General features: G+C 50.9%; 1 protein-coding gene across 1 annotated transcript; it reads left to right on the top strand.

Annotated features, from left to right (window-relative positions):
* Positions 1 to 1,130: 1,130 nt before the first annotated feature.
* Positions 1,131 to 4,919, top strand: LOC142024972 (uncharacterized). Its single transcript, XM_075017370.1, has 3 exons — positions 1,131 to 1,647; positions 2,217 to 2,330; positions 2,497 to 4,919. Exons 1-3 carry the CDS (start codon positions 1,521 to 1,523, stop codon positions 4,779 to 4,781), a joined length of 2,526 nt encoding a protein of 841 aa, XP_074873471.1. The 5' UTR covers positions 1,131 to 1,520; the 3' UTR covers positions 4,782 to 4,919.
* The last annotated feature ends 10,159 nt before the right edge of the window (positions 4,920 to 15,078 follow it).

Below are 15,078 nucleotides of genomic sequence, written 5' to 3'. Positions count from 1 at the left end.
TGTGGGCCTCCACAGTCACAGTCAACGCTGCAAATGGAGTTACAAAGGGCATGATCCATAGTCTACACAGACTGAAGGATGCCTAGGTACAATTAATTGAGCATTAATTGCAGGATAGTACGCATGTTACAGCATTAATATATATCGGAGAAGTAGCCGATTTAGTCTGTATGTTCAAAAACAAGAAGTTCTGTGACACCTTGTAGACTAACATATTTTGGAGCATAAGCCATATATTGTATATTAATATATAATTAATATATGCCATCTCAGAAAATTTATAAAAGGATAAATAATAATAAATAAAAATATAATCACATAAAAATAAACACATTTAAGTGTAACCACAGAAATAACAATAGTCAGGTGAATTAAAAATATTAATGCAGGAAAAACTATTATTCTAAGTAATATGCAATATTGATCACAGGGATAAGAAATAATCCTAAAGAGAGACAGTCCAAAATGTCACAGAGCCAGCGAGTACTGAATTTCTCTTGGGGTCATGGATGGTTCGGTTATGGGAACTCATATTTTGACGAATGGGTGTGGTAACAGGAGGAGGGTTTCTGGACTGGAAATCTGATGGAATAGAAGTGTGGGTAATACTTAAAAATCTGAACTCGTTTCAGACTCAGGTTGTATCTTTATTGGGCGGCGATTTCCCCCTCCAAATACAATAAATTCGATGAAAATCCTGAAAATATTCCCTCCAGTTAGCGTCGCTGCTCTGAGGCCCAGAACAACTGTGCTGCTGAGAAACCCTGGGCCGGATGCTCCCGACGGTCCCTTCGGAGCTTGAGGCTAGAAACCGGCAGGGGGAGCCCATCCCGGTGGGTTTCTCCCTAGGCGGAGGCTTCCTCGCTAGGACCCAGGAACGGCCGGAGCCGCGGCGGGAAGCGATCGCTGGCTGCCCCCGGCCGGCCGCAGGAAGCGAGCGGCAGCCGCTGCGGGGCCTCTGCTCCCCGGCTCCCTCCCTCCCGCCCCGCAGCCGCAGTAGGGCCAGTCCCCACCCTGGCCAGGGCCCTGCCCGGCCCAGCCCCTGCCCCTGGCCCTGGCCCAGGGCGGGCAGCGCTCGGGGGGAAGGTAAGAGCCCCCGGCCCGGCCCGGCCCAGCCCCGGGAGCGGTGCCCGGTGCCCCCGGGCGGGCTGCAGGGGGAGGGTTCGGCCCCGGGTGGTCCCCGCCGGGCTGGCTGCGATCCCCGCCCCGCGCCCGGCAGCCGCACGCGCTGTTTGTGGCCCCGGCCCCGGGCCGCGCTGCGGGGAGCGGAAGCTGCTGCTCCGGGAGCTCCGCTGGCCCCGCGCCGCCCCCCTGCGCCCGGCCGCCAGCGAGCGGACCCGGCCCGGCCCCTCTGCTGCGGGGAGGGGGGCGAGGGTCTCTCTGCCCGACCCCTGACGCCCCCCGGCTGCTGGGAACGGGCCGGGCCGGGCCGGGATTCTCCTTCCCGGGGGCTCCCGGTGGTTCGTGTGTGGCCGGGGGCCGGGGCAGCGGCGCTGAGCGGGGGCCTGTGGTCGTTGCAGATGGCGGTGAGCTTCGAGGAGGTGGCTGTGTATTTCACCCCGGGGCAGGGGGCGCTGCTGGGCCCCGCTCAGAGAGCCCTCTACAGGGCCGTCATGCAGGAGAACTACCAGGCGGTGACCTCGCTGGGTAAGGGCGTCCCGGCCCCTCGGGGATTAGCAGCCGCGGGGTCTGCGTGTGCGACACTGGGCAGGGTGTTCCCCGCTCAGGTGGGTTCCATCGCACACAGCCGCCCTGCGGGTGTGACTGGCATCTCCCTCCGCTCAGCAGTGAGACCCGGTGTCAGAACCTCAGGGACGTCCCAAACCATCCCCACCCGCCCGCTCTCGGTTGCTCGGCGGCGAAGCCGTGTGCTGTCCTGTCTGTGTTGTTTTTCGTTGGCGCGCAGAGTCCCTGTTCCCCTCCCTCCTCGGGACTAGCTCCAGCTGTGGGAAGGCTTTGGCTGCTGCAGGCTGAGAAGCAGGCAGGGGTTTAACTGCACAGCTGTGTCTGAGCTCAGCCCCAGACTGCCCAGATCCTGGGAACTCCTACTGAGGGTGTCACAATTCCCCTCCCCAGGGGGCTCAGTGAACCACATTCCCATCTTCTTGGGTTCCCCATTCCCCGGCTCATCCCCAGGACAAGTTCCACTCACTGAATGACAGACACTCTCTCAGCTCTCCCTGCCCCCTGACCTGCTCTGATTTCCTCCTGCGCAGGGTTCCCTGTTCCCAAACCAGAGCTGATCGCCCGGCTGGAGCGAGGGGAAGAGCCGTGGGTGTCTGATCTCCAGGCCAGGGAGGGAAGAGAGATCCCAGGAGGTGCCAGCGCAGGTGAGGACTGGCCCAGAAACCATCTGGGCAGTGAAGGGAAAAGCCGAGTATCCCAAAAGTGTGGTGTGAGTGAGTGTCCTGAATTCTGCCTCTTCTCACCCAAGGCAGGGCTGTTCCTCTTTCCCCCAGCACAGTGACTCCTGTCTGGATTGTGTCTCCCTCCCAGCAGGTGATGAGCGAGCGAGTGAGAAGCAGGAGGGGAATGAACAGCAGGAGGTTCCTGGGGCACTGGAACCAGAGGGGACCTTGGTGAGAAGAGCTGAAGGGGATTTGTCCCAGTGCTGGGAACAGGGAGCAGCCTGGGGAAAGTGGCCCAGGTCGGAGAAGCTGCTGGGATACTCCTCTTTGAAGCAACTGGCTGAATCTGTTAAATGTGAGGACAGAGACAAGGATCCCACAGCCCAGCAGACAAACCACAAGGAAGAGAAACACCATGAATGGCTCAGTGATGGGAACAGCTTCATTCTGAGACCACACCTGATTGCAGTTCCAACAGTAGGTCCTAGAGAGAAACCTCAATGCTTGGAGCTTGGGGGGACATTCACTGATGGCTCAGATTTTCATAACCTCGGGAGAAGCCAAAGGGGAGATAAACGCCCTCTGTGCCTTGAGGGAGGGAAGAGTTTGAATTTGAAGTCAGCTCTCATTACACCTGAGCCAAGGTACACAGGAGAGAGACCCTATACGTGCACTGACTGTGGAAAAAGTTTCATCCTTAAGCCTCATCTTGTTTCACATCAGAAAATCCACACAGGGGAGAGGCCCCATAAGTGCTCAGACTGTGGAAAAGATTTCCTACATAAGCATCATCTTGTTTCACATCAGAAAACCCACACAGGGGAGAGACCCTATAAGTGTGCAGACTGTGGAAAGAGTTTCCTACGTAAGTATCATCTTGTTTCGCATCAGACCATCCACACAGGGGAGAGACCCCATAAGTGCCTGGAATGTGGGAAATGTTTCACCCGCAGGTCAAACCTTCTTACCCATCAGGCCATACACACCAGAGAGAAACTCCATAAGTTCTCAGTGTTCGGTGGAAATAGTTTCTTACAGAATTCATTTCTCATTAATCATGAGGCCGTCCACCCAAGAGAGAGACCCCATAAGTGTTTAGAGTGTGGGAAAAGTTTCATACGGAGGTCCCACCTTGTTTCACACGAGAAAATCCACACTGCAGAAAGACCCCATAAGTGCTTAGAGTGTGGGAAAAGTTTCAAATGGAGGTCAGGCCTTGTTAAACATCAGGCCATCCATGGCAGAGAGAAACCCCACAAGTGCTTAATCTGTGGAAAAGCTTTCACGCACAAATCAGCCCTTGTTTCACATCAGGCCATCCACACAGGAGAGAAACCCCATAAATGCTTGGAATGTGGGAAATGTTTTATTCAGAGGTCAGCCCTTCTTATTCATCAGACAGTCCATATCAGAGAGAGACTCCATAACTGCTTAGACTGTGGGAAAAGTTTCAAATGGAGATCGGCCCTTGTTTCACATCAGAGAATCCACACAGGAGAGAGACCCCATAAGTGCTTAGACTGTGGAAAAAGTTTCATACGGAGGTCCTACCTTGTATCACACAAGAAAATCCACACAGCAGAAAGACCCCATAAGTGCGTAGAGTGTGGGAAAAGTTTCAAATGGAGGTCCTACCTTGTATCACATGAGAAAATTCACACTGCAGAAAGACCCCATAAGTGTGTAGAGTGTGGGAAAAGTTTCATTTTGCGGTCCGGCCTTTTAAAACATCAGGCTGTCCACACTGGAGAGAGACCCTATAAATGCTTAGACTGTGGGAAAAGTTTTACACACAGGTCCTACCTTATTTCACACGAGAAAATCCACACAGCAGAAAGACCCCATAAATGCTTGGAGTGTGGGAAAAGCTTCAAATGGAGGTCCTACCTTGTATCACATGAGAAAATCCACACAGCAGAAAGACCCCATAAGTGCATAGACTGTGGGAAAAGTTTCATATGGCGGTCAGGCCTTGTCCAACATCAGGCCGTCCACACTGGAGAGAAACCCCACAAGTGTGTAATCTGCGGGAAAGGTTTCACACAGAAATCAGCCCTTGTTTCACATCAGGCCGTCCACACAGGAGAGAAATCCCATAAATGCTTGGAGTGTGGGAAATGTTTTACGCAGAAGTCAGCCCTTGTTATTCATCAAGCAGTCCACACCACAGAGAGACCTCATACCTGTTTAGACTGTGGGAAAAGTTTCAAATGGAGATCAGCCCTTGGTTCACATCAGAGGCTCCACACAGGGGAGAGACCCCATAAGTGCTCGGACTGTGGGAAAAGTTTCATATGGAGGTCAGCCCTTGTTTCACATGAGAGAATTCACACAGGAGAGAGACCCCGTGAGTGCTTAGCCTGGGAAAAGTTTCAAATGGAGGTTCTACCTTGTTTCACTCAAGAAAATCCACACAGCAGAAAGATCGTATAAGTGCTTAGAGTGTGGAAAAAGTTTCAAATGGAGATCAGCCCTCGTTAGCCATCAGAAAACCCATAGCGAAGAAAAATTTCAAATGGAGATCAGACCTGGTTTGCCATCAGGCCATCCATACAGCTGAAAAACCCCTTAAGTGCTTCGACTGTGGAAAACGTTTTATAGAGAAGTCAGGGTTGCTTAAGCATGAGGGCATACATATATGAGTGAAACACCATATGTGCTTGGTCTGTGGGTAAAGCTTTATACAGAAGTCAGAGCTGGAGGAACACGAGTGGGGACCACATGTGTCCGTGATGTTCAGCTTGTGGCCCAGTGGGGTTGTCTATGAGCCCACAAGACTTTTGTTGACTGTTGTCCACGTACAGGGTTGCCTCATTCTGCTGGTTTTCATCTGCAGAGTCTTTCTCCTGCCAGTGTCAGTAAAGCAAGAAGCACATCAGGCGAGGGCTGGGGACGTGAGGTGGCTGCCGATGGCCCACAACATGGTCAGAGCCATGGGCTCCCTCTGCCTCCCCTCGGAGCGCTGCTCCGGTTCCGTCGGCGCATTCTGCAAATTCTAGGCACGCTCTAAGGGCAGTCAGCAAAACTGCCCCATCCCGGGAAACCTTCCTTACGACAGTCTTGTGGTGACTGAGATCAAGGGAGGCCACTCATGCCACGTGCTCCATACCCCGGCTCGCTCCTCCCTGCTATGAGGGCTTGGACAGCCGGAAACATTTCAGAAACCAATCGGTGTTTTGTTCTCCGTCGGAGAATCCACATAACAATGAACAACAAGAAGTCCTGTGGCACCTGCTAGACTAACAGATATTTTGGAGCATAAGCTTTTGTGGGCAAAGACCCGCTTCATCAGATGCATGGGTCTTTGCCCAGGAAAGCTTATGCTTCAAAATATCTGTTAGTCTAGCAGGTGCCACAGGACTTCTTGTTGTTCTCAAAGATACAGACTAACACGGCCACCTCTCTGATACTTGTCCCGTAACAGTGAGACTCTGGAAGTGAGTGGGCTGGGAGAAAAGCTTTCAGGAGGAGGCCTGACCTTGTTACGCCTCCGGCCGTCCATGGAGAAAAAGACCTCCTGTGTGCTGGGTCTGTGGGAAAAGATTCCATGTTTGGATGATGTTCTGGAGTAGGGCGGAATGGGTTAGATTTATGATTAAGTCAGGAACTTTTTGGGAGAGGGCTCATATTACGAAATGGTATTCTCTTGCTGCTTAACAGCATGGTTAATCATGGTTAATTTTTAGCCACCTGTTAGCTCTAGAAGATAGCAATTGTAGCTGGCTGTGATTTGTGTACACCATTAATTTGCTGTTCCTGTCCAGAAATGTATTTTGTCAATTCATAAGCTGTTCACGTGTTGTTGAGAGGCTGCAAAACGTGTCCTTGGGCCTGATCCTGTCACCTCAGCCCTTCTTTGGCTTTATGTGGGGGGGTGAGGGGTGGAGCTGGGAGACAACTCTCCAATCCCATCAGGCCTTCCCCGATAGCTGCACTCTGAAAGGGACGCTTTGCGATTCTAAAGCAACAGCTCTGCAGTGAAACTGACCAATGGACTTTGTGTGTGTGTGTACGTACAATGATCATTGACACAATTCTGTCTTGTTTTAATAAATCTGAGCTGAGGGAAGACGAATGGGCTGTCAGCGTGTCCTTGGGTAAGAACCAGTGTATTTATTAACTTGCAGCTGTACCCAGTGTTGCTTTTACTTGAATTTTGGGAGTGGGGTGGGAGACAGAGTGAGAGTAAGCAAGGAGATATAGTTGCTCCCTGGGGCCATGTGCCCAGGCGTTGGTAGCAGGGCCACACACTTGTCAGACAGCGATGGCTCCCGGTGACAGAATCCATGCTGAACGTTCGGATATCCCATGCAATCCTGTGCGCTGCTATGGCCAGGGCAGCTGCAGGACGTCCCCCTGCAACTTTTAGGATAAAAGTGGGAAGACATCACTCAAAAATCAATGGGTGGATTGACTGTACCAGCCAGGGAGCCTGTAACTATGAAGGAGCTTTTAGCCTATCCAGGAGGCACTTAACACCTCCTCCCCATCGCTGGGGCCTGTGGTTCCCCTGAGTCTGCTGGTCTTCTTCTCGCACCCCATCTTATGTAGTGCCACTTGTGTCCTGCCTAACAAAACTTTAACCCAATACACACCTCAAATTTCCTAACCAATCCTGATGTACTGGAGCCAAATTCCCTAACCAGTCTGACCCAGCACAGCACCGTCACTGCTTTACCCCTCGCCACATACACGACACAACAGAGAGACACCGCTCAGAGCCAGGGGGATCCTACGAACAAGCAGGAGAAAGCGAGGAATGGAACCACCGACTGAGGATTCCACACCCCCAACTGTTCCCACAGCCGCGCAAACCCTGTCAAACTTCAGTTTTCTTTCCCCAGCGGGGGACCTGGTTCTTTGCCTGGTGCCTGTGGGTGCTCTCAGCACAGGGTCTCTGTAACAGCCTGGAGCGATACTGTCTTAGAGGGAATGTGAGCCTGTAACTCCCTGTGTCCCAGCTAGTGCTCCTTCAGTCTGCTGGCCATGACGGCATTAGGCTCTAGACTTCCCAGTGTGGCTACAGGAAAAGGCAATAATCCTGCAGCTGGTCCCAGCTCTCCTAAGAGGGACTCTCAACCGCAACCATGTGGTCACTTAGAGCTCACTGGGGAACAGGTGGGGAAACTGAGGCACACTCAGTGCTGAGAGAAAACCTCAGGAACACTCCTGCTTCCTCGAGCTCCAAGGGGCAGCAGGAGCAGTACGTGGGGAGAGGGGTCCACAGCTCCCAGCCTGGCCCGGATCCAGCCCTGCACCCCCTGAGCAGAGGGACTCTCAGAGGACCAGCTGGAGGAGGTGAGAGAGGACAAGTCAGTGGCTGACCCGGCTGGAGCCCGGCACTGCTGGGGTGGGGGAGGAAACCCAGGGGGGTGACGGACACTGTGGGGGCAACACCCCAAGTGGCCCCTTTGATTTGCTCTTTTCCCAGCATGGGGCTCAGAGATGCTGTGGCAGGAGGTCTCAGAGGGACCTGGTGGGTTTAGTTCTGCTGGGAGGAGCCTGCCCCGGGGGTAATAAACTCCCTGGGTGTCTTCCCAGCTGGGCAGTCCTAGGATCAGAGCCTCTGTCTGCAGGGGGAGAGCCGGGGGGAGTCGGGGTGTGACAGGGACTCAACCCCCTTCTGACCCCTCTCCTATGACCGTGGCACAGCGTGCGTACAACACGTCGCCTGTCGGAGACGCTGGTAGAGAGAACCTATCTCCGTAGCGCCAATTGCAGTCAGCATGCAGAGGATAGTGACCGCGTGGGGGGCTGGGCGGAGAAGGCCGGAGGCGTGTCATGTCACACGCCAGCAGGCCTGTCCGCGGGCCTTGAGCAGCATCCTGCAGGCCCCCGCGCAGAAAAGCGGAAACTTCCATTCCTGGAGTGCAGCCGAGCTCCCGTCCCTGTGTTACGGCCTGTTACACCCTCAGCCCTGCAAACGTAAATACCAGCCGGCTGTGCCCGCCCTGACAGCTGCGCTTGAGCTGGGAACCGAGGAAACCAGGCAACGGGGCACTCTTGGCTTCAGCCTCGTGAGAACGCTGAACGTGGCGCTGAGCCAGGGCGCACACACCCAGGAAACCGAAGGGAGAAAATCTCTCTGAGGTCCCGCCCCGGTGAGTCTCACCGGGGACTTACAGCCTCGGAGGGGCCCCGGATTCCCGCAGCGGGAGCCACGTGCCTCACGGCCCTGGGCTGAGGTGTTCTGGGACCGGGTCTCCCCACGGCAGAAAGGGACGTGAGCGTTCCAAAGGGCTTCTTGCCCCATGGCGAGCACGGCCCTGCGGTGCTTTGCGCTTGCGCGTGTGCCCCTGGGAAGTGCCGTGTCTCAGCCGCGTCGTAAGCGTGATAAAGTCCATTAAGTCCACTGGGCTGAAGCCGAGCCCAGAATCCTGTCTGGCCTTGGCCCTGCGAGGTGACGTGTCGGCCTCCTGGACACGAATTGCGGAATCGCAGCGTCCGAGTGCGGGAAGAGGCGAGCCGGGAGTGCGGAGTAAGGAGGGAGCTGGGGGCTGCTTTGCTGGAGGGGATTCCGCGGTGGCCGGCCGCCTCCCGGTGGAGTCCTGTCGATGGGGCATCATGCCAGGGGGCTCCCCCGGTGGGGTGGGAGAAGGGGCAACTCCCGCAGTCACCACAAGAAATTGCAGAACTCCTGGAGGCTGCAGTAAGCACCTGTTCGGGCCACAGGTAATGTCGGGACTGGGCCTGGTGCGGGCTGTTCCTCAGCCTCTTGGATACAGTTAAGAAAGCTGAGGCCGTTACGCTCTGGCGGTTAGTTGTTAAGGACTGGGACGTGGGACGGGAACATCTGAGCCACCTCCTCCTCTGAGGGGGGGATAGCAACCAGGAGCAGGAGGCTGAATAAAGCAAAGGGCCCAACCTCAGCAGACTCGAATCTGCAGAGCCTACACCCAGCCTGAACCCCAGGTAATGCAGGGACGGTATAAGCCGAGGAGTGGGGAATCCGTTCTCAGCTGGCTCCGATGAGTGTGGCAGGATGGAGCTCATGCTGTACAGCAGAGGCTGCAGATAAGACCTGTAATGCCTGTAGAAGATGGTGTAGAGGCGTTTGACTCTGACCCGCAGTTTATCTCAACAAGACGTCTCTGTGAGGGATCTTCGGCTGGACCGAAACCGAATCTGAGCCCATCTCATTCCCTGCCCATCTGATCTGCGGGTGGGGTGAGTTACAGACTGGCAAAAACTTAGCAGCACCTGGCAGAGCTCGGTGTGTGGGGAGTGGTTTGTTTTACAAAGCAGGTGTTAGCTGCTTTTCCGTTGTGTTCCTAATAAGCCGCTTGTTCTTGCCTTACTCCCCCCACCAAAAAGATCTCTCCTCCGCTCCCCGCAGTGAGGGGCAGGTTGGGAAAATATTCTGTCTTAAACATATATGCCCAGCAGTCGTCGTATGACTGAGTAAGGAGAGAGATTGAATAGCCAACTCTCCGACTTATTGGCTGGGAAGGAACATTTTAAGGTTGTGCATACCCTCGGTCGTAGCAGGATCCAGCCTGAAAGGGATAGGGCTCTGGGTTTCAGTCCTGCCCTGATACGTTGTATGGGGTATAGAGAGGCTAAGACTGAGAACAGGGAAACTTCTTTGTTAAGTTGTGAGTGTATTTTGGCACCTTATAGACTCACAGATATTTTGGAGCTTAATATACTCATGAAAAACCCCTCCCTCAAAGGTCAGGCCAGTTAAAGGAGTAGCTGATAATGCCTCCTTACTAGCAACCAATCAGATAACACACGGCCTTGACGGAAAAGTGGAAAGCTGAAGCCATGACTCTGAAACACTCAGGGCAGAATCTTATACCTGCAGTGTCTTTTACCTCTTCTTGGTTTGGGTTTTGCGTGGCCTGAAGTATTGTGAACCTCCATGTATATTCAGCAATATACACAACTGAACAATGCTTCCAAAAAAGATAAACACAATCACAAAATACAACACCACACTGTTTGTAGGCGCAGAGGATCCAGGGTGTTTTAGGTTGTTCTTCAGGAAATACCAGATTTTCCTGTATCAGAGAGGTAGCCGAGTTAATCTGTATCTTCAAAGACAACAAGAAGTCCTGTGGCACCTTATAGACTAACAGATGTTTTGGAGCATCAGCTTTCGTGGGCAGACCTGCTTTGTCAGATGCAGAGGAGGATTTAAAGAGCAAGCCTTAGTCAAGGGGCGGGCCAGAGTTGACAAGGCCTATTCAGTCAGGGTGGATGTGGCCCATTATCAGCAGTTAATGTGGCGGTGTGAACATCAAGAACAGAGAAACTACTTTTGTAATGGGCCAAACGCTCCCAGGCTCTGTTCAATCCTTGGTTAATGGAATCAAACTTACAAATGAATTGCAGCTCTGAAATTTCTCTTTGCAGTCTATTTTTGAATTGTTTTTTTTTGTCATAGGACTGCTACTTTTCATCTGTTACTGAGTGTCCGGGGAGATTAAATGTTCTCCTACAGCTTTTTGTCTGTTACCGTTCCTGATGTCTGATTTATGTCCATTGATTCTTTCACAAAGAGACTGTCCAATTTGGCCAGTATAAATTGCAGTGGGGCATTGCTGGCACATGATGGCAGATATTATATTAGTAGATGTGCAGGTAAAGGAGCCCCTGATGGTGTGGTTGATGTTAGGTCCTGTGATGATATCCCTGGTGTAGATATGTGAGCAGAGTTGGCAGTGAGGTTCGTTGCAGGGATTGGTTCCAGCTTTAGAGTTACTGTGTTGTGGTCCATAGCTGCTGGTGAGAATTTGTTTCAGGTTGGCGGCTGTCTGTAGGCGAGGACAGGCCTGCCTCCCAAGGCTTGCAAGAGTGAAGGATGGGTTGGTTTTCCCACGTTTCTGAAAGACAAACAGAACACTTGTCTATGCCTTGGGGTGGTGGGTAGATTATTGCTCCAAACACACCTTTCGTTTACAAATATGCTGGCCTCCTTTGGTGGGCTCATAGCTGAAACTTTTTTATGGACACAGGCTCTTATCTCACTGCCAACACAGCCAGGAGGGTGCCCGCCTCAACTAGTAACACACGCCAAGTACCTTTTCTTGGTCTGAAGTTACAGAGGGGGAGGTGTAGGTTGGATATGAGGAAAAACTATTTCCCCAGGAGAATAGTGAAGCACTGGGATGTGTTGCTGAGAGAGGTGGTGGAATCTCCATCCCTGGAGGTTTTGAAGTCCCGGCTTGACCAAGCCCTGGTTGGGATGATTTAGTTGGGGTTGGTCCTGCTTTGGGCAGGGGGCTGGACTCGGTGACCTCCTGAGCTCCCTTCCAGCCGTAGGAGTCTAAGATTCTTAAGTAGGTCTCAAATTTATTCCTGCAGTTAATTAATTGTGCAAAAGGCCTTGTCTCAGAGGCAGACTGCAGTACTGTCTCCTTCCTTTTGTCGATGTTAGGGACTTGTACTTAGCCACAGAATCACAGAATCACAGGGCTGGAAGGGACCTCAGGAGGTCATCTAGTCCAGCCCCCTGCTTCAAGCAGGATCAACCCCCACTAAGTCATCCCAGCCAGGACCTCGTCAAGCCGGGACTTTAAAACCTTGAGGGATGGAGAATTCACCACCTCTCTAGGTAACACATTCCAGTGCTTCACCACCCTCCTGGGGAAATAGTTTTTCCTAATATCCAACCTACACCTCTCCCTCTGTAACTTCAGACCATTGCTCCTTGTTCTGCCATCTGACATCACTGAGAACAGTTTCTCACCCTCCTCTTAAGAGCTCCCTTTCAGGAAGTTGAAGGCTGCTATTAAATCTCCCGTCAGTCTTCTCTTCTGTAAACTAAACAAGCCCAAATCCCTCAGCCTCTCCTCATCTGTCTTGTGCTCCAGCCCCTTAATTGTTTTGGTTGCCCTTCACTGAATCTGCTCTAGCATATCCACATCCTTTTTATACTGGGGGGCCCAAAACTGGACACAATATTCCAGATGTGGCCTCACCAGTGCCGAATGGAGGGGAATAACCAATTAGCCAATTTATTAAAACTCCTCTAGGGAGCCTCCTTACAAGATTTTTTACACGTAAGCATTTTCTTCAAAGTACGCTCAGAACTGAACAAACAAGTTTCTCAGTTCTCTGCCTTAGCTTCTCTCAACCCTATACCAAGGACCAGGTCAGAACAGAGACTCAAAGCCCTGGCATTTTCAGGCTTGATCCTGCTACGACCAAGCCTGGCCAAACCTCTATCATTCAGCCGTACTATGAGTGATGGGTCATCTCCAACATGAGCCTGGCATTAGCTTGTGGTACCTAACAGCTCCGTAACACAGGACCAACTATCAGCCCTGTGCCCTGGGGAGCCAGGTTGTGACACTCATGGAAAGCAAGTATCAGAGTGGTAGCCGAGTTAGTCTGTACCTTCAAAAGCAACAAGAAGTCCTGTGGCACCTGATAGACTAACAGATATTTTGGAGCATCAGCTTTCGTGGGCAAAGACCCACTTCATCAGATGCATCATGCAGGGCTTCTTGTTGTCATGGAAAACAAAACCCCGCCCCCCATGTCTCTGCTTGAATGAAAGACAAAGCACTGAAACTGGCAGGGGTGGACACCCCTAAATCCCACCAACAAGGGGGATTGGATTAAGGAAACACCCCCAGCCTCATCTGCATTGAAGACGGAACAGACAGACATCTGCATCAGCATAATAAATGGAGAACAGCTCTTCCAAAGCAGGAACCCCGCTGAGCTGCGGGGTACCAAAAGCAAAGAAGCACTGCCTGATGGGAAACCTCTGCTCCAGGTGCTAATGAATCCGGGCCTGCTCACCCCCAAATGAATCATTGTCAGCCCCATTCTAGTCCTGGATCCTATTGATACCCAAAATGCTGAAACTGCCTAGTTGCATTGTGAGCTCCTTCAAGGAACATCACCCCAGCCAGGCATGATCTGCCTCTATTGTCTCACCTCTGTTTACCCATCAACACATCCAGTGTTCTTCTTGAACCATTGTCCTGTCTCTACAAAAACCCCTACCCTTGCTCAAGGGACTGTACTAATGCCTGGATGTAAAGTCTGCATCAGTTCCATTGAGACATCATCATCTGCCTGATCATGCTGGGGCTCTGCTTGTCTCCTGCCCTCTGGATCCCTGGCTTCCATCACAATCTGGGACCTCAGATCAGTTCAAGGTCAATGGAGTGGCGAGATATCCTCTCTCTCTCTAGGCATAGCCTCCTAACCCTGCCTTATGTAAGTAGTTACGTTAACATTTCCCAAAGTGTCATTCGCAGCCCAGTACCGGTCCTTTGAAAAAAAAATATCGGTCCTTAGAAAACTAATATCTGGACTGTTGACACCGAAAATGAAGAAATATTACAACTGAATGCATCAGAAGTGGATTCATTAATTGAATTTTCCTGTGACTCTTCCTTAAAAGAGAGCTTTGATAAACTCTCCTTGGTTGATTTTTGTTTGAGTTATATGAATATTCAAATTTACCTGAGAAAGCAGTCAAATTCTTTCATCACAACATATATGTGTGAAAGTAGTTTCTCATCCTTGGGTTTCTTCAAAAATAAATATAGAAAGAGATTAAATGTCAAAAACTAGATTTGAGGATAAAACTTTGTTCTTTTCCTTCTGACATAAAGTTGCTATGGGATGTGAAACGTCACCCTTCCTATTAGCTCTCTCTTTAGTTGTTTGGAAGCTATAAAGTACACTCATAATAAATAACTTATATTCAACTCCTTAAATTATAAAGAAACTTTACAACTGTTAAAATTCTACTGGTTACATTGTAATTAAGGTAATAACAATAAATTAGGCACTTAAGCATTTAATATCAAGATTATATACTATTATTATTGTTAATAAATAATAAACAGTGAAAATTATATTAATTTTTCATTCATTTTTTTAAAATATGTGTTTATATTTTTGCTCCTGCAGCTCTGACCTCTGTATAATGCTTTTCCCACAACCTGTCTGTTCTGGTACAGCTATGGTCTGAAGAAGTGGGTCTATCCCATGAAAGCTCAGCACCTAATAAATTATGTTGTTAGTCTTTAAAGTGCTACAGGACTGCTTTCTTGTTTTGATAGTATATAGACTAACACCACTCTCTCTCTGTTACTTTCCAACAGCCATTAACGGTGAAGCTACAGGTCACATACATCCCATCCCATCTACACTTCAGTACACTAGTATCACATCAGGCTGTTAGGGAGACCACATGCGAATGCTGCCTGCTGTTATCAGATAAAGAAACACATCTCAAGTTGGGTAAAGAAACCTTAGTGAACAGCCTCGCGTCTGGCAAGCAACGACTTCTCAATGGCTGAAGTTGCAGAATCCTCATTCTATGATGATTGTCTTCACTTTCCCACTGTTTTCTGTGTAATCTGTCTGGTTTGTAATTACTCCTGTCTCCTGCATAATTAATTGGGCCAGGTGTAAATCAGGTAAGGTGGTGCGTTGTGATTGGTTAGGTAATTCTGTTACAGTAGGTTATGATTGGTTAGTAAAATTATACTAAAATAATTGGTCAAGGTGCAGCTAAATAGGACTCAAGCTCCACTACTTAAGCTGGGGTCCAAGAAGGGAAAAGCAGGAAGGAAAGAAGAAGGAACACCTTAAGGAGGACTCAGCTCGCAAGGCCCCCCCAGCCCCTGAGGTGCAGCAACCAGCAGCCAGAGGCTGACTGGCCCAACAGGGGAAGGCCGCCTGCCTTGGTGAGCATAATACTGAGTGCTTAGGCTGTATTCTGCCTTGTTGGTAGCTGCAAATAAATAGAGAATGA

This window comes from Carettochelys insculpta, chromosome 22, assembly GCF_033958435.1.
Source record: "Carettochelys insculpta isolate YL-2023 chromosome 22, ASM3395843v1, whole genome shotgun sequence".
Taxonomy (NCBI): Eukaryota; Metazoa; Chordata; order Testudines; family Carettochelyidae; genus Carettochelys; species Carettochelys insculpta.
The sequence above is the reverse complement of the archived record's forward strand: the minus strand, read 5'-3'. Positions and strand labels throughout refer to the sequence as shown.